General features: G+C 37.6%; 1 protein-coding gene across 1 annotated transcript in view; it reads right to left on the reverse strand.

Moving 5' to 3' along the window:
- Positions 1-19011, reverse strand: part of WDR64 (WD repeat domain 64) — an 88963-nt gene that overhangs the window by 21354 nt on the left and 48598 nt on the right. Inside the window, exons 12-19 of the mRNA XM_029965026.1 lie at positions 17834-17973; positions 9173-9299; positions 7097-7245; positions 5942-6065; positions 4471-4640; positions 2459-2629; positions 1466-1596; positions 126-218 (exon numbers count right to left, since the gene is read on the reverse strand). Of these exons, the coding sequence (XP_029820886.1) occupies positions 126-218; positions 1466-1596; positions 2459-2629; positions 4471-4640; positions 5942-6065; positions 7097-7245; positions 9173-9299; positions 17834-17973 (1105 nt within the window). The remainder of the gene's footprint in view (positions 1-125; positions 219-1465; positions 1597-2458; positions 2630-4470; positions 4641-5941; positions 6066-7096; positions 7246-9172; positions 9300-17833; positions 17974-19011) is intronic.

A 19011-nucleotide genomic window follows, 5' to 3' on the forward strand; every position in this document is an offset into this window, starting at 1 on the left:
TGATTAAATACAAATAAAATCTCAATTTAAATCAGCTATCTTAGACAAACACTACATCTTTTTACTGCAACAAAATTCCAAGTGATTGTGCCTGTCCCTGAGGAAGATAAAATGCATGGAGTTACCTGGAAGTAAAAGCACCACGTACAAGGAATAACATGGCATTGATTCCAGATTCTTGAGAAACTGAATCCCGGCTGTCTTCATTAGTTTCATGGCTGAAAATAAAGATGTTTGTACGGGATATGTCACATAGGTTGTGTATTGTTCCCAGAAAACATTTCTAACTTAATTTGTAGTTAAAAAAATTAAACTTTTCATTTCCCAGAATACATATCACCTAGGTTTTAGACAGTTTTTCAGAATCAGTTAATCAGTTATGATGGATTAATGTCAGTGAAGATGGAATGACGAAAATTTCATTCAGCCAAGTATTTTCTTGAGAATTAGTATTGAAGAGACAAATAAAGTCTCCTATGTTGAAGTTAACTAGCTAAGTTAATGTTAGCAGAGTATCTTGTTCCCAGCATTCAAAAAGTCATCTGAACTCTCCTTACAAAGTATTGACTTTCCTGTCTTCCAGGTATCCATATGAATTGCCTGCCTCATATATAGGGAGGCAAATACAAAGTAAGAGCCAGAGTCAGAACTGCAGTTAAGTTTTGATTATTTCCCATGGTACAGAAAGACTCAGCTCATTTTCTCACAAACATGCCAATTTTACACCTTAAGGATGTTGTGAAACTGTTGGGTAGGATAATTAAGTATTGACTTTTTATGGTTTTAAAAGGCATGTGTTCCTTCACCAGCACAGGAATACTTCCATGCTGCAGCACTGAGTCTAGCCAGAAATACTGCCATTGTTCACCTTACTGATGTAGCAGCTTAATGAGAGTAAGAATAAATGGAACCATCCAAAGAGTGAGCACTCTTTGTCAATTTCTGTGAAAGATCTTTAATCTCAAACCTCCAAAACCACATTAGTTTTCTCCTCATTGAATGTGATTCCTAGTCTTCTAGGTATGTCCAGTGATACTGGTAATGTAGAACATCTGGCATTATCATCTGAAGTAGCATTATTTCCAGCTGTCCTCCCAAACACAAAAATTTCCAAAATAAGGATGTTTCTACAGCTCAGTAGCAGCCTCCAGTCAATGACAGAGTGATTGACATAGTGAGAGTTTCCTTCAGTGGCAGTGCTGAATTATGTTAAACACTATTCTTAATTACATAATCCCTTCCCTAAATGACTCTCTCTCTTGATCACATCTCCTACCTGCACTGTCAGGACTAGCTAGCAAAGTAATTTGAAGTGGAAGGCAGGAGGGCCAACATAAATCGCTACTTTAACTCCTGCTTGTCAATCACCCTGTATATTTGGGCATCTTAGAATTTCCAGTATGCCATTTGGAAAGTTTGTATGAAATACTGGAGATCAAACAGCCTCCGTGAAAGCAATACTTACAGGCATCTCACAGAGGCAGATTCAAAATCCCACAAAATTATTTCACCATTTGCACTTCCTGTAGCTATCAAACTCCATCCTTCTACTTTTAAAACAGCAAAACAATTAATTTCCACAGAAGGTGCGAAATTCTACAAAGACAGTTAAAAGAAAAGTATGAGTAGGAGCAACGTGGACACTAGGCAGTGAAATGTTTTAACTGTTAAACTAACAAAATGCCTAAACAGTGTCTACAACAACTGCATTTTGGATGCTATTCTAATACTACTGTATTTGAGCTACATAGAAGCACCAGAAGGAAGCAAGAAGTGATAATATTGGGAGACTCCTTGCTGCAGACAACAGGGCCTCCAACCTCACCTGCTATTTACAGCACAGTTGCAATTTGAGCATGTAAAAACAGGTGTAAGAGCTGAAGATTAATCAGAAGTAGGTATCTACGGAGATACTATAATCAAGTTAAAGGAATAAGTCCCTTAACAGAGATATAATAACCTTTCCATAAACATCATCCAGATCTGTTACAGAGTTAGTGAAATTTTACAAAACAGGACTTAAATCTCGGGGACTATTCAAGTTAAATCAGTCAACCATTGAAACGTAAATTTGATATCTTATTTTACCAAAGCAATAAGAAGAGAAAATAGAATCACTTTGATACTCAACTTGATCTTTATGTGCCACTATTACTGAAGGTCAGCCTAGCTATAGTATAAATGGCATTTCATTTCTAGAAGAGTTTATTTGAGAACCTCAACTTACTATATTTTATAGGAATGAGAAGTGTACGTTCAGAACATCTCCTTTTGTGTATTTATTTCAATGTACTGAAAAGTACGGAATCATTGAATGAATAAGGCTGGAAGAGACCACAATGGGCAATACTTATTTGGTTCTTAATCTGTTGCTAAAACATGAAATCCTTGGTGGCACAATAAACATTTTACTTTCCAATCTTCTATAAATGACGTGGAACTTTGAAGTGTTTCTCACCTCTGTATCATCACCCAGAGAACTGATGTTAGACAGCAGCCGAATAGCTGGAAAAAAATCTTGTGAGGTGTCAGGCTTCAGTAACAGATATACAACTGGATTCCTTCGTGGAAAAGACACTGCATCAGGAAGCACCCATGCGACATGTAGATGTGTTTGAGTTGAGTTACCCTATTAAAATAACTGACTTAATGAAAGAGGAAGAAAAGGATTTCTCTAGTCATAAAAAAAAATATAGCAAGTGTATATCCAAAGCTTGTTTTCTGCGCCAAATTACAAAACCTGTTACAGGTATCAACTAGAACATGCCTACAATGCAAACTGAAGTTTCATCCAGAGATATTATTCCAGCTCACCTTAAGTTACCTGCTGTTATATTAGAAGCTGTGCAGCTGCGGAGTTCAGAGGTGTTAATTTTACTCAGTTTAACTTCCTACTTAAAATAAGCTGCCTCTTATTTATAGCTGTTTATTTCATTAACATTGCTACTCTCCAGTTCATATCTACCAAAACATCCAGTAAAACTGGTGGTTGTTCCAATTGTGTGAGAGAAGAAGCCACAGTTCAGCTACAGCCCCAAGTCATTGATTCCTCCTCATTGTGCCTAGAGGCAACTGGGAGTCACTTTGAGAGTTTTTCTGACTATAAGAAATAGTACCTGCTCTAACATTGATATTTCTGTCCATTCTGAGAAGTGTTACTGAAATCAGCTCCTTAGGTTTTCTACTGTTTTCATAGATGTCTTAAGCTCAAGAATGAAGAAATAATTAAGATTTTAGTAAATCTTATAATACTAAGTATATCAAACAAGAAATACTTCTGAGGAAGGATTAAAAATTGAGAGATCTATAGTAGACTCCTGCAAAGGATGAAATGTTTTGGGCTGCTACTCCAGTTTACCTTGCTAATTACTATTTTTGGAGCCTTTTAAAAAGCTAATAACAACCTGTATTTCTCATTATCACAGAAACATCTGTGGGAAAATGTAGATTTGCACATATGTGAAACAGTATTAATGTACTTAGATTCATAGAGACTTGAAGGACATTGAACTTCTCACTAACCTGTTTGTCAAGGGATACATTTACATAATTTACAGTAAATGAACTGTTTTAACAATTTCAGTAGTAACACTGGGGACCAATAGGTGTGATGGAGTATTTCAGAAAAGTCTGAATAGCAAAAGCAAACTCTGTATGAAACAGCTTTTTATTAGCAGGAGGCTCAAAAGGATAACTTATTTACTGAGATGAGAGCCTGTATGGTTTTTCCCCAAATGTATCATTTGTCTAAAAGTTATTGCTTCTCCCGACAACCTTTGCTCCCTTGCGCATAGTAGATTTAAAGTTTCAGAAGAATTTTGTCCCAAGTAAAACATTCCAATTTGAGACAGAAAATTCCACAGAAACATGGTTTGTATGAGAAATGAGACTATAATTATTATGAAACTATATAAATGAAATTATAGTAAACTGCAAATGCATCTTGTTAGTTTTAGCTGAAGGGAACACAGAGTAGATGCTCAAAATCAAGCCCAGAAAGTCAATCTGATTTGTGTTCCTTTGTATCAGTTCCTAAGAAGCCACTGTTTTAACCTAGTAATTTTAAACAAAAAGAAAATTAAAAAATCTTTTCACCAAAATATTCTCTTTAGAAACACTTTAAATAAGGTAAAAACCATCTGTAGTAACAACAGCAATATTTTAAGGCCTTAAAGGATCTCTAACTACTGAAACCTCAATCACAAATGAAAAAGAAAATGCAAGGAGAGAAATTATCGGAATGCTGAAAACCAGCAATGGACTAATGAACATTTCAACACTAGACAGAAAGGCAGAAAGCTAATTTGATGACACTGAAAAACTAAATTGTTCCTTCACAGTTTCTAAAAGTTCTGTTCCTTGACAGTTTCTAAAAGTTCATCTAATAATTAATGAAAAAGTCCTATTTTACCTCAAAATTTAGGGGCTACCAAATGAAATTAGGGGGAAAAAAAAGTCTATTTGAAAAACCTGAATGATTTTCATCTCCCCTCTCTGTTCCAAAACAAGAAGTGCATGTTGACTCTCATCAGCCTTCAGATAGACTATCTTCAGTACGCGATGCTCATCTTCGCTGTGCTGGGCCAAAGGCAAGGCTTTAAATTCTTGCCCACTTTCAAACTCCCAAATTTTCACCGTTCCTACACAGGGATGACAAAATGTAGAAAAGGGAATGAACTTTCATCCATACCCTGTGCTTCAAATTCAGAAGCTTGAATAGGATCAAACAGGGAAAAGACAAGAAAAATGAAAATCCAACTTAAGGTTGAGAGCTAGGTCACTGGTCTTTCAAAAATTGCAACAGCATGTGTGTTCCTTAGCAAAGCAGACTTAGGGACAAAAAAATATACCAGAAGAGACCTTTACCACTACTGTGCCCTCCATTCTTCCATCTTTTTTCCCATGTCTATTTTGTTCTGCAGCCCAGGATAAAAGACTTCTTCTTACTTTATTTCTGTTTCTGGATAGCATTATCAGGGAGCAAGCAGAGTGTGAGAAGACTTCAAGTTCTGAGCTACATCAATGAGCAGAGGGACCTGATTGCTAGACTTATCCCACAGAGCTACTGGGGAGAAGGAGCTACAGAATTTTCTTAAGTGATGAAATTATTATACATAACTTCCCTTTTGTAAGACTTGACAGCATTCACCTTCTGTTGTGCTCTTAAGATCCATAATGCATGCAGTCTCTGCTCCCAAGCAGAAACAAGAAATATTAGCCAGTATGCTGCGTGGAAAAGGCCATCATCTCCTCTTCATGTGAGGCAGATTTCATATATTTTATATATTTTAATAATTCAGGTGTGTACTCTTGAACATTTGAATGTGCGAATTATTCAGTCATGTTAACAAATCATAAAATTATTAAAGCTTCCTGAAGAATTCAGTGTGCATTTGTGTATTGGCGAGGTCTTGTCACGTTACCTAAAACTCATGCACCCTAAACAACAGATGTGAAAAATTAAGGAAAAAAAAATCTATCTATCTATCTATCTATCTATCTATCTATCTATCTATCTATCTATCTATCTTCTAGTGTTCAGTGACTGCAGACACTATAAAATTGAGCTTAGATACTAGAAAATTTAAAACCTCCCATTCTTTATCTGCAGCTGTTTAGTTATAGATCTAGATACTAAGTCTTATGAGGAAACAACTTTTCAGACCAAGAGCTTTGGAGACAGTCTTCCAGAAAGTAACAGACTATCAAAGTACCAGAGTCCAAGCAGACAAAAATCGCCTTTCTGTGAAGCACCTATCAAATAAAACCCAACCAAGACACCCCACACCCACACCCCACAGCCTTTCCACAGACTGGCAGCCGTGCATTCAAAATTAATTCTGCTGTCACTGAGACAGTCAAGACAAAGAGTTCTGTCTGCTCATGTAATATGTCATTACAAAAATGTAATAAAAATGTAGTAATTATTTAATTGCTTTACCATCACATGCTCCAGTAGCAACATAAAAACCATTTATTTCAATGGCTGCACAGGTCACTTCAGTATTCACCCCATGTGCATCTTCAATTTGATATATCTGATATCCTGTTTCTAGGTCCCAGACCTGAAAAAATAATATGATAATTATTTGTAATACATCCTCTAAAACGTGTCACACAATGTGTTCTAATGTAATTGGAGAAATGACTGTCAGTAGTGAATTTTCACTTCCTGTTGTCTCTGTTTCACATCTCTGTAACATCTCTGTTACAACAGCACACTACCAAGTTCTTTTACTGAAATACTAGTGTATTTTCCCTGAAAATGTCCCTGTCCCCAGAGAAGCTATTCTGGCAAGGGGAGGCTCTATGTAGTATGTATGCTGTGAGAAAGACCCCTGGTAATTCAGAGAGATTGATGTTAAATCAAATGAGTATTTACAGTGCAAAAGCAAAGAAATCTAACTAGAAAGGATGGTTTCAGTTAGAATTTCAGTGCAGAATATAAAAATCAGACTTTACATAAACATTCGTTCCAAAAATGTAGGAACTATCTCTGGTCATTATCTAATTCTTTTAAAAATTTAAGCAATGCCTTAAAAAGTTGGTTGCTGTAGTGGGATAGCTCAGATTCAACTGGATTTATGAAGTACCACTGATTTCATATGCAGTGTCTGGATCTGATTTTCTGCAGCACCAAATACCCCAAACTATCTTGTAATTGTAATTGTGTAGCCATTGTGGTCTAGGGAAGGTAGGGTTTACAGTGAGAAATAACATCTTTACTGATTGTATAAACTGAACAAGCCTATACACAAACCAGCTTTTTTCCTCAGGAATGGCACACATCACCAGCTGGCCCAATAAAAGATGCTACCTCTCCCTACAAATCTTGCCATCTAACCTACCAACAGCTGATGAAAACTACAGGTTCTTGATACCTCTGATGATCACTGTCACACTGTTAAAAAGAAAAGTTGGATCTTCTGAACCCAAATAGGGTTTATCATGGCTACCACTTCCCTGGAAGTAAAAAATAGCCACAAAACCAACTCTTAGAATAATAAACACTAATAACTTATCAGATTGCCCAATAAATTATTTGAAACAAAAAAGCTGAGACTTTTATTTTTCAGTATAAATGGTGACAACTTACCTTCAGTATTGACTCAGTGCAAATGGTGAGAAGCTGGTGAAGAGTCCTGTTGTAAATCAGAGCATTGATGCTTTTCTCATGTGTTTGTGGCAGCTGTCTTGTATCTTCTATCACGTTAGCTAGGGGATAAATATCAATGACATCTGAACCTGCACAGGGTGAGAGAAGTGAGAATATATATATTTTGTCCACAGTATCAGTTACTTTCCCTGGACATAAAAGGATTTTATGTAAACCATAGGGTTCATTTGCATTCTTCTGAAGAGGATAAGGAATATTTTCTGTTTCTTGAGAATACCTGTTCTCTGAAGCAGAAAACATTCACACATGCTCCTCACAAAGCACCAGTGAAACAATGGCTAAGTATTTACCTACCTTCAACAACCATCTGCCCACCTTTGATAGGATTGATTCTCTGACCGCAAATTACTAGGACTCATAAATCCCCTAGTCCCAGAGTTGGTTGGCATGGAATAGAATGAATCCAAATAAATAAAAATCTAACTGTGAGATTTATCACTAAAATAAATTCTGGTATCTGCTTTGTTCTTACAGACAAGGCAATTCTATCTGCAGGGAATGATGACATCTTTCCCGTACCTTCCTTTATACAGCACTGCGAGTCTGAATGGTGTTTTCCAGACACCTTCCAGTGTTCTTGGATTAGAAGAGTTGCAAAGACAGAAGCAGATGGGAACAACAAGACAAAAGTAAGGACAAGGTCTGTACAATACTCTTAAGCCAGAATGCACATGCAGTATCACTGCTGATCTACCAGCAGAGGAGTTGCAGTGAGTACACAGCAAAGGATGAAATTGCCTAATCCCTGGTGTAAATCCAGGCACAGAGGCCAGCAGCTTGGAAAAGGCACAGAAGGAAAGCTATGGCAAAATTCAAATGAAACATGAAGGTGAGCCGTGATTTATGGATGTTATTGAACTACTAAGTGAAGATCTCCTCTGTAGAGCCAGGTACATATCGATGATAATTAATTATTTACAAGGGCAAAGTTACCTCGTTTTGTCAAGGATTGATCTGTTTATATTCTCTACATTACTAAGCCTTGAAAATCTCACTAACTTAAATTTGAACTAAAGATAGTATCTGTGTCCTTTAATAATCAAAAGATTCAGCAGAAACTACCAGTTCACTGAAAATAAAATGTTTCGCATTCATCTGAGATTTGACAAGCTTTGCAAGCTTTGTGCCTTGTTTCTAATCCAAGAACAGAAAAATCTGTCTCCAAAGACAACTACCTTATTTTCCTGGTAAGACTTAGGCCTCTATAGTCCCAGAAGAAGCTCAAAGCTGGTTTTTTTTTAGTGACTACATCTCTGGGGCAGACAAACCCTTCTGGTTTCAAGAGTCTCTGTCTTAGATACAGAAGACTAACATCCTTAGTGACAACGAATAAGGTCTGGTCCCTCAGAGATTCCAGGCTCCCTGCTACAGAGTCAGCAAACAGAGTCCAAAATTGAGTTCCCACAATATTTTATCTGAGTCCCACAGAACTCAGATTGAGTTCCCACAATATTTTATTCCTCATCAGTCGAACAGTACGTCTGTTGACACCACAGATTATGGGGCTGTCTGTAGCTACTGAGTTAAATAAGGAGTTTGAATATACTTGTGAGGGCTCCATAGAGACTTTATGTTGCTGTTTTGACCTCCAAATGGGAGGAGGAGTGTGCTAGAGGAATTGTTAGGGGAAGATCAGCAGCTTAGTAGCTTTCAAGAAATTACAAGTCTATAGAACAATATCTGTAGTTTAATTTTGCTATGGGAGGCTCACCTCGCCTTCAGAGAAGCCTTTCTTATTTCCTTTGGTTCTTGCATTTAATTCCTATGCTGCATATTTTCATGCATATTTTGATATTGAAATTAACACCAGATATAACCCACTTGAAAATGATCTTATTGTGCAAATACCCTTGCCTCTCAGTATTCTGTATATTCTCATATACTCTATTCCTGAACTCAAATTCAGTTGTATGCAATCATAAAGGAAATCACCATAAAAGAAATTGCATTCTAGGAGAAGGGTCATGCTCTCATACATCAGCTGCAATAACATACCAGTGATAAGTATGCCGTGATCATTGTCAAATACCATGGGAAAGGTATCCAACTCTTCAGGACTCACTTGATTATCATGGAAGACCTGCAGCGGTGCAAGAGTTTGTATATCCCACACTCTAAAAACCTAGAGGACAAGAGAGAAGAGAAGAGAAAAGCTAGTTCTGTATCCTGATTGGATTGTCAACTACATTTTGTTTCTATGACAGTAATATTATAGTTTCCAATATAAATCACAATGTTAAGCATCCCAAAATAAGCAATACAAATATCAGAGATATCTCTTTACCCATTCTACTAAGCATAAAAGGCACAGAAAGTCTGAATTTTGTAATCTTGGCCTGATAAGTCCACAGGAGAACCAGATCTCATGAGAGTTGGTTCTACTCCTTAATGACAAGATGTCTCCATTGCGTCATAATTTTCAGTCACATACAGGTAAATGCCAGTTGTTTAAAAACTTATATTTGAACTGAACTATGAAATGGTGTGCAACAGTACGCAGATAAATTTCAGAGGGTTCTGGATAAAGAAATTCCTGAAACTTTTAACTGACAGCAGATGTTGAAGAAAATCAGGATCAGGACACATTGCAGAAGTATCATTTTTATGCATCTAAAATTCTTGCGTTCTCCATAGGAAAATGCTACCAGTTACAGTCAGGGTACCATCCTCTGAGAAGCACTAGAGGGATTAGATGTATTGGTTCTCACTTTCAGTTTCAACAGAAAACACAGCACCTGCTTTAAACGCTCGAATTGCTCATCAATAATCATGTTAGCAGCACTTATTCATCCTTCCTGTTCAAAAGCTGCGTTGAACTTACTGCTATCCCATGCAAACTGCTCTCAAGTCTACAACTTTCTCATGAGGGGAAGAGGAGGGGCAGGCACTGAGCTCTTCGCTGTGGTGACCAGTGACAGGACCCTAGGGAATGGCCTGAAGTTGTGTCAGGGGAGGTTTAGGTTGGATATTAGAAAAAAGTTCTTCACCCAGAGGGTGGCTGGGCACTGGAACAGGCTCTCCAGGGAAGTGGTCACAGCACCAAGCCTGCCAGAGTTCAAGAAGTGTTTGGATGGTACTCTGAAACACATGGTTTGACTCTGAGGGATGGTCCTGTGCAGGGTTAAGGGTTGGATTTGATAGTCCTTGTGGGTCCCTTCCAACTCAGCATATTCTGTGATTCTGTAACATTGCAAGAATCCATGATTTAATTTCTCAGATCCCATGGCTTTCAGTGTGGTGTATTTCCCTGCACAATAACCCTACTATGCTCTCAGAAGTTATTCTGTCATCACATCTGCCTGCAATTCTTATTTACTTGCTAAAACTGTGGAGACTTTTATACAGGCATTTGTGCAAGTTGTTTGTATTCATTCGATTATGCTGGGGGCTGCACTTTTAATTGGGATTTTAACAGAAGACATGTGTTGGTACAATGCTTTTATCAATATTCTGAATGTTGTGGGCATTGACAAAAGTCATAATCTGATTTTAAAGGATGTTACAGTGGATCCAGCAAAATTCAGAAAAGGAAGGGTAGAAACAGATACGTCAATCAGTGCTTAAACAGAGCAACTTTGGCAATTCATGCATGAGTGTTTAAGAATGTTAAGTAGAAGAAAATTTCTCCTTAATATTTTGTTTGTTTTCAGGAAAACTCAAAAAGGACTCTGAATAACTTCTCACTGAGATTAAATTTTCTCTGAGAGAGTACTGAGTCAAAAGAATCACGTCCATCACATTTCTCTGATCAACTTGTGATTACATTTCAGGAGTTCACTCAGACGTGCAATTTCTAAAGCACACAAAAAGTAAAACAGGCATTGAGAAGACTTGAAAAAGGAAATCCATTTGAACAGAAAAAAATTACGGAGCTGTTCATCCAGCTGAGAGTAGAACAGCAAAAACCAGAAAACGAATCGGTGATGAAAGTTGAGAAAGTTAGGGCAATATTGTAGGTGGATCACCAAGCTCAATTCTGGTACACTCACTATTAGAGCATGTAAAAACAGGTGTAAGAGCTGAAGATTAATCAGAAGTAAGTATCTATGGAGATATTACAGTCAGGTGAAAATCATAAATCACTGAACAGAGATATAACACCTTTCCATAAACGTCTCCCAGATCTGCTATAGAGCTAGTGAAGTTACACAAAACAAAAGTGAAGACAATTCTAATAGTCTCATGGACTATTAGAGTTAAATTGGTCAGTAAGTAAATATGGATTTGATGTTTTATCTAAGCAATAAGAAAAGGTGTTTTAACAGCACAAATGAATATAAGTAAGAGCCTCTTGCGCTATTTATTGCTGCTTGTTCAGCTGTTAATGCCAGTACCACATTAAGAAAATGCGGTATTTAGAGTGACAACAAAAACCTAGACACATCACAGCATTCATAAATCTCTTCCCTTCCTTATGGCTGCCTTCTTTTCCCAGCCCATGGGCAGGGATGGAGAGATTACATAAACCAGTGTTCCACATGAGTAACTCCCACACAAGGAGTCACCAGCATGGCCCTGAGATACAATGTCACTGCTGTTCATCTGCATCAGCCCATATGACTGTGCAGGAATTCATGCATGAAGAGAGGCAACAAAAGGCATGCTTATTTAGAAATTAGGAGGTGACTGGGGGGAGTTGCCTGACTATTTCACTGACAGTAACTTTACTGTCCTACTTATTTATTGAAGAATGTCCCACAGCAGCCTGAGAAACACCAGGAATTCCTGAAGACCTCTGAAAACATATTCTTTATGGCAAAATGCTTCAATACTGTGTCTTCTGAAATAAAAAAAATAGACTATATACAAGCAAACAAAACATATTAGGGAGGAGAAGGAGTGTGGAAAGAAAGAGCTTCAAGTGCTTTTGGAAACAACCCACTGTTTCCACCTTACAGGAAAATTTGAGCTGTACTTCCAGCAACATTATATCTACAACAGTGGATTACATTAATGAAAAACTTGGTTTGGTTTAGTTGTTAGCAGAATTGGCCTTGACCCACAGATAGACCTTTTAAGAGTTAACAGAGCAGGGATTCTTGCCTGTCTTCCCACACTGTGGACAGCCTTCTTCCCACAGTCAGTGGATGCGCTGGCACTCAGTGGATGCACATGGCATCTCTTTCCTATCTCTGCTGCAACAGCCTCAGCAAACTATGCTGTCACTCTCTCCAGGACTACAGTCTGGATCAGTTCCCTCTGGTCTGGGATGTTCTTGTGTCGTTCATTTTTGAACCCAGTGGCAAAACCATGTAGTTACAGATGGAATTTCCACAGACACTAATAGAAATTGGGAACCAAATCCCTCCAGAATTTAGTGGGGGTTCTTGCCAAAGCCTTCTGAGATCCCTTAAAAAATTTAAATGTGTATATTTGCATTCATAAACACTTTTCTTTTGAGAACCACCTTCCTTTAAGCCCTAAAACTCATAACATAGAAAAGAAGCCTGAGATATTTTTTCCATCAGCTTTAAAGCCTATCTTTTATGAGCATGTAAAACCAGCAACACACCTCTCTTCTAATTTTCTTAATCCACTCACAGAGGTAGACAGAGAGCAAAAGATTCATCTTAACAACTAAAACATGAAGAGGGAAATGGAAAAAAGATGGCAAATAGGCCCAGAAAAAAATTGGTAAATAAATCTTGTATATAGTCTTAGTACAATAAAGTTTAGGCTCAGGAACACTTATCTCCTGCTGGGTTGTTATGAGGATGCCACTGTGGAAATACGCTTTGATTTTGGAAGAAGAAATTCCTCTTGTTCTCCTTTCTATCTGTAATTAACTGAGATAGGGAAGGACTAAAGAATTTCAGGTTTTGCCCCTCCCTCTTCCCCCGTCAAAACATAATCCCTTCAAATTACTGCTAGCTAAGAATAAGAAAGTGAATTTAAAACACTGTTCTGCATAAAATATCTCAACAACTCTTGAAAGAAAACAGTAGCGCACTTTTAGTGCTTCCAAACTCTCACATCATGCTGATACTTTTTGTAAGTTAAGGAATATTTGTTTTTTGAAAAAGTCAGCTTTCCTCAATCACCGAATGGTGATGCTGCAAGTCTTTAAAAGAACTTATGAAAAAAAAACACTTATGCAGGAAAATCCAAAATCCAAACACTCTTGGGGCAGAAAGAAGTTGCATTAGCCAGAGCATTCACTGTAGGCATAGACAGGAAGAACAAGCAATAATTAAAGATGATTTTCTGTTGAAGTGTTTAGTTTATATGCCCCTATTTGCTATATTGTTCAACTGTTTGATGGGGTCATTGAAGGCTCCATGGTCTAAGCGAAAAAATTTACAAATTCATACAGAACACTTTATCCCTTAAAGACAAAAATCACCAGGCATGAATGTCAAAATGCAGTTCTGCTTGCCGAGTTATTTAATAGACTAAGTTATCTGCAGAGAGTGCTGATGTGTGTCTTGTGATCCCTGAAGGTGATCCTGCAAAGTGCTACAACTCCCTGTAATAGTAAGAAGACTTAGGAACAAATTAATGTCAATGGGATTATTTGTGAGGTTAAGGCAAAGAGGATTTAGCTGTAAGCACATTAATGCAATGTGGTGCAGTAGAATGGTACTATAACTAGTGCCTTATAGAGATAGCAATTTGGCAAAGTTCAAAATTATGAGCATTTCAAATCACTTCATCAGACAGTATAATTAACCTGGCAATATATAAAGGTAGTTTCCTTTTCCCAAACATGAATGGATCCTGGAGAGAAATCAAACTGTTATATGCAGTAGTCTAATTGCATAGTAATGAGTGTGAAGAATATTTACTGGGCGCTGCGATTGAGAGTGTGTAAAGGTTCTGTATGTCTGTCTCTGTACTCTGTGTGTGGTGTGCTGACAATAGGTATAGCTGACCACTAATGCAAAGATAAAATAATACTCAACACTTCTGTAGAACAGTTTCAGTGGACATTTAGATGGTGTGGGGGTCACAAAGAGGAAGCAAGAAGTGTAGGACAGAGAGGTGGCTGCCCATGAACACCTGGATCAGAAGACCTATAAAACAGTCAGGTTCCTCCTGTCAATCTCCAGCCAGTCTTAGAATGATTCTCTCACCTTAGACATAGCTTTTGAAGTACAGAACAGCTGAGGTTGGAAGAGACCTCTGGAGGTCACCTTGTCTAACTCCATTGTTCAAGTGAGGCCACATAGAGCAGGGCCATGTGCAGATGGATTTAAAATATCTCCAAGGACAGAGATTCCACAACCACTCTGGGAATCCTATGCCAGTGCTTGGTCTCCCTCACAGTAAAAGAAGTGTTTCCTGATGTTCAGACAGAATCTCTTGTGTTTCATTTTTCATTGCCTCTGGTCCTGTCATTGGGAGCCTCTGAAAAGATCCTGGTACCATCTTCTTTACACCCTCCCTCCCGATATTTATATACATTAATGAGATATCCCTTGAGACTTCCATAGGCTAATTATGTAGGGTTTTTTTAAAGACTACCCAAGACACAAAGTAACTTGAATTAAGGGAAATGGGAGAGGAATTAACAGAAAATTGAGTAAGTTACATGAAAATTCTGAAGAATATTAAATTTTCTTGAAGGATTATGCAATATAAGAGGAGAATAAAATTCTTAATATTTGGGAGAAACAAATAAACCAAAGAGAATGAAAGTACAGCAGCAAGGCAACTTTAGCTTTCAAAGCAGTATACAAAAAATGTACCTTTTATAGATGTTGCCACATAATTTTTGTGAAGAATGACTGGAAGAGATTTCCTGAATACCTCTTTTTCAAATTATCTAAATTAAATTTAATATTGTTGATATACAGTACATTCCAGTAACAGCCATGATTAGCAATGGCTTCACATAAATTAAGCATTGTGCTTCCAGCTGAGCTGCTTTCATTTTTCAGGAAGACAAATGACTGTACTATAAATATATCCTTAAAACAATGTCAGGTGCTTTCAAAACAAGTTAGACAAACATCCACACTAACCGGCATTGATACAATCACCTACTCAGTTCCAGACAAACAAAATACACGTGACTTCCCACTGGGATATTGAACAGCCAGTTTGCCATTAAGCAGATCTGGGAGAGAGGACTGGAGACTGATAACATTAAGGTTTGAGTTAATTTGCGAAAGTCAGAAAACACAAAAATTAATAACATATCTTACATTCCTTTATCTTCTCTGAAATGCTAAAAATCTGCCCTTGAGTTCTGTAAGAATAAAGCTAACATAGTTATAACAGAGTAATTTTGGATGGCCAATTTTAGCAGGGAAGTGTTTATGTGGTTGCATTATGTTGGCTGCATGAAATTTTGAAGAAATTATGAATGGAATGATAACTTCACATGCCCCAGAAAGGAGATGTGAGAAATCCCTGTTTACTGCACTACTCTCCTGCCATATGTAAAGGTGTGTATTGCTCTTTCAGTTTAGCTCCCAGAAATGAAATTACTTCTAAAAAGAAAAAAAACAAAGAACATTCCCTTTGCTGATTTAAAACAAAGGCTTTGTGCTGTTAACAAATGATACCGTACGGTGGTATAAAGGCTGGGAATATATTCCTTACATTAGCCCTACTGATCTTTAAACAAAACTGTTTGTTTTTATGAATTGACGACTGTAAGCTCAAATCTTGCTCACCTGACTCTCTTACGTAGCCTAATTCAACCAAACACATCACTGAAGATTTTGTAGTAAAATCAATGAAAAAACTGGTGTAGCAAATTTTGGCTTTCTGACTTCCATTAACAACTCAAGTAGGCAAGACATGAAGTTGTAGCCTCTACTGTTCTAGTTGTGGATTTTCAGCCTGCACTAAGTGAGAGAGAGTGGTTACCACTGCTTCACCGCCCTTCAGCACAAGGGCTATACAGTCAGGTCTGGGCTCTGCCATTAGCCTTAACCTTATTGTTTCCACAGACTGTAAGATCATCTTTCAGATAATGGCCTTCTTCCTGCCACATCTCCAGGTTTAATAGCCCCTGTCCCTACAAGTGCTTTTTTTCCCTCAGTGCTTCCTGAATGCACTCAAACAGTTCTGTTATATTTAAAAAATGGAGCAATAAATGCTTCATGATGCAGGACAAAAGTAAGAAGGAGAAAACTAATAATAGAAAATATAGAGGGCAATGAAGGGAAGAGTGACAGGAAGGAGATGAAAAAATAAATACAGCAGAGAGTCCCTATGTAGCATTCTTCTATCTGAGTTGGAGCATCAGGTCAGTTTTCTTTATGTCTCTAACCCACAGATTGTTCTCATATTAGCATACACTCTGTAAAAGTAATTCTTCAGTTGACTGTGCCCATTAAAAAAAAGTATAGCCATTTCTACGAACATAGAGTATTGGTATTTGTAGAAAAATGCTGTAGTGCCAGTGTAATAACCAGACAGATCAAATACCTTTACACAGGTCTTGCCTTGTCTGGCTTGAAACATCCAATTCATGTCATAGTTCATTGTCTGTCTAGTGTATCCTGAAGCATCTGAAATTACATCCTAGCTGTAATTTTGAGTCCAAAGGTGGCACTTCTTACAGGACTTACATATTCTACTAGCATTTCTCATCAATAAAAAAATGTTGCTTTAGTGCTTGAATAAGCCATATTATTTTACTCTGTACTCCCCCAGACCTAAGCAAAAAGGTGTAAAATAGTGGGAGATACATTCCTCTTTTTATAACTCTCAAATGAAATTTCAATTATAAATTGAGAGAATAAGCTGTTGCAGCTATCTTGGAAAACATGTTTCCTGAAAATTGCTTTAGTGTCTTCTGCAGAGTAATTCCAACCAAAGAGTTATATACATTTGTATTTACAAGTATATACATACACTTCTACTTTTATGCCAATAACCCAATCTATGACTGCAATATGCTGGCACTTTAGTGAAGAGCCTATATGTTATGCAAAAACCTGACTCCGTATTTTGGTGCATCGACACAAAGGATGAGTTAATAGGTTCAGACAAATTTAACAGTAATTACTTTTTGGAAATATTTTCAAGCAAAACATAAGTCAAGACAGACAGACTGTAAGCGTAGTTGTGATGAATGTGGTTCCTTTTGGTCTGTGGCATATAATTTAACGATAATTGTGGTTGTGGGAAATCTCAGCACAAGATTTTGAGCATGTTCCTATGATTAGGAACACATCAATATTTCAGATCTAGTAAATTCACTTAACTGAAGGGCTGAAGAAAAAGACATGGTAGTGGACTACAGTGGTAACTGCACCTATGCACACTGTTATCTCTTAAGGTCTTCACAATCTGAAAGATAAAGAACCACCACTCTCTGGGCCTGGCCATCCAGCCAGTTCTTAACCCAACCAGGAGTGCACCTGTCCAAGCCATGAGCTGCCAGCTTTTCTAGGAGAATGCCATGGGAGACAGTATCAAAAGCTTTGCTGAAGTCCAGGTAGACTACATCCACTGCTTCATCCACTAGGTGAGTCACCTGGTCATAAAAGGAGATCAGGCAGGTCAAGCAGGATGTGCCTTTCCTAAACCCATGCTGGCTGGGCCTGATCCCTTGGTTGTCCTGTATGTGCTGTGCGATTGCCCTCAAGATGATCTGTTCCATAACTTTGCTGGGCACTGAGGTAAGGCTGACAGACCTGTGGTTCCCTGGATTCTTCTTCCAGCCCTACTTCCATGAGGTTCAGAAAAGTGTTTTACCTTTGCACTGGAAAGGCTGATGACATGTTGATCTTTTTCATTGGTCACAATTTCCACAACACTATGTTTGTGTCCAAATAGCTTCCCTGTAGGCCTAATATTAACAGCAGGATTCCACAAACGGAGGACTCTGTCATTACCTGAAGGAAAAAAAAATAAAATACATATAGTCAGAAAGACAGAATAGTCACTGGAATTACAAATAAGCTTTGTAATGGAGAGGTTGTTGTCGATTAGTCTTTGCTTTCATTCATGTAGGCTACTCTCATATAATGATGTGAATTTTTCACTCTAGGGGCTGGATTCCAGCTTATGTTTCATTGCTTATCCCCAAACGTAATAAAAACACATCAGCCTTTCAAAGCCTTTTTATTTTGATAGAGGCATAGCAGGGACACTAAATGGGACTACATGGACTAGTCTCATAGGAGCAGAATACTTTAATAGAAATAGAACTGGGGCTCAGGTTTTTTTCCTTTAAAAATGTAATTTAGAAAAATGTCAAAATAATTTTTGTGTCCACTTAGCCAGAACAAGAAGGGATAAACACCTCTATGGAAGAAGATGAGCATGCAGAAAGGAAGGCAAATGGGCATGGAAGTTGAGGGCAGATAGGAAACAGTAATCAGTGACGATTGAGTCTGTCTTTAACAGAAAGATGTTAAAAATGTATTAGTATACTCCTGGGTTTACATATACAACTATAAACACAGTTGTACCTAGTGCGCTGAAGTATTTAATATTTTTTGCAGGAGTTTTAAGAGAACATGAGCCCAGTTTAAATTTCAGATTAATTAATTTATATTTTTACTTTCAATTCCTGGTAAATATTGCAATTGTACAAATTGCATGTAGTTAGCTGAACACTCTATTTTGACACATAGTAAAAGAAACAGCCACATTTTATCTAGACTTCGGTTTGAGTTCCAGTTTTCCCTTGGCTTAAATTGAAGGACAAAAAGCAAAAAAAACATAGACTAGGAAGTACATGCCCCAAGAGAATATTCATCCAACTTCAAGACTAAAATGCTCAGCTCAGTTTTGTTAATAAACATCCTTAAGCTTGTTCAACCTACTGTCATTAGTCAGCCCCTCCATCTCTCTCCAGAAATCTATTCTTTTCCTTCTTGATACAGCAACATGGGACTCATTTAGGAGCACTCTATTTCCCTTTTTCT

This window comes from Manacus vitellinus, unplaced genomic scaffold (genome assembly GCF_001715985.3).
Source record: "Manacus vitellinus isolate BGI_N305 unplaced genomic scaffold, ASM171598v3 scaffold_8_pilon, whole genome shotgun sequence".
NCBI lineage: Eukaryota > Metazoa > Chordata > Aves > Passeriformes > Pipridae > Manacus > Manacus vitellinus.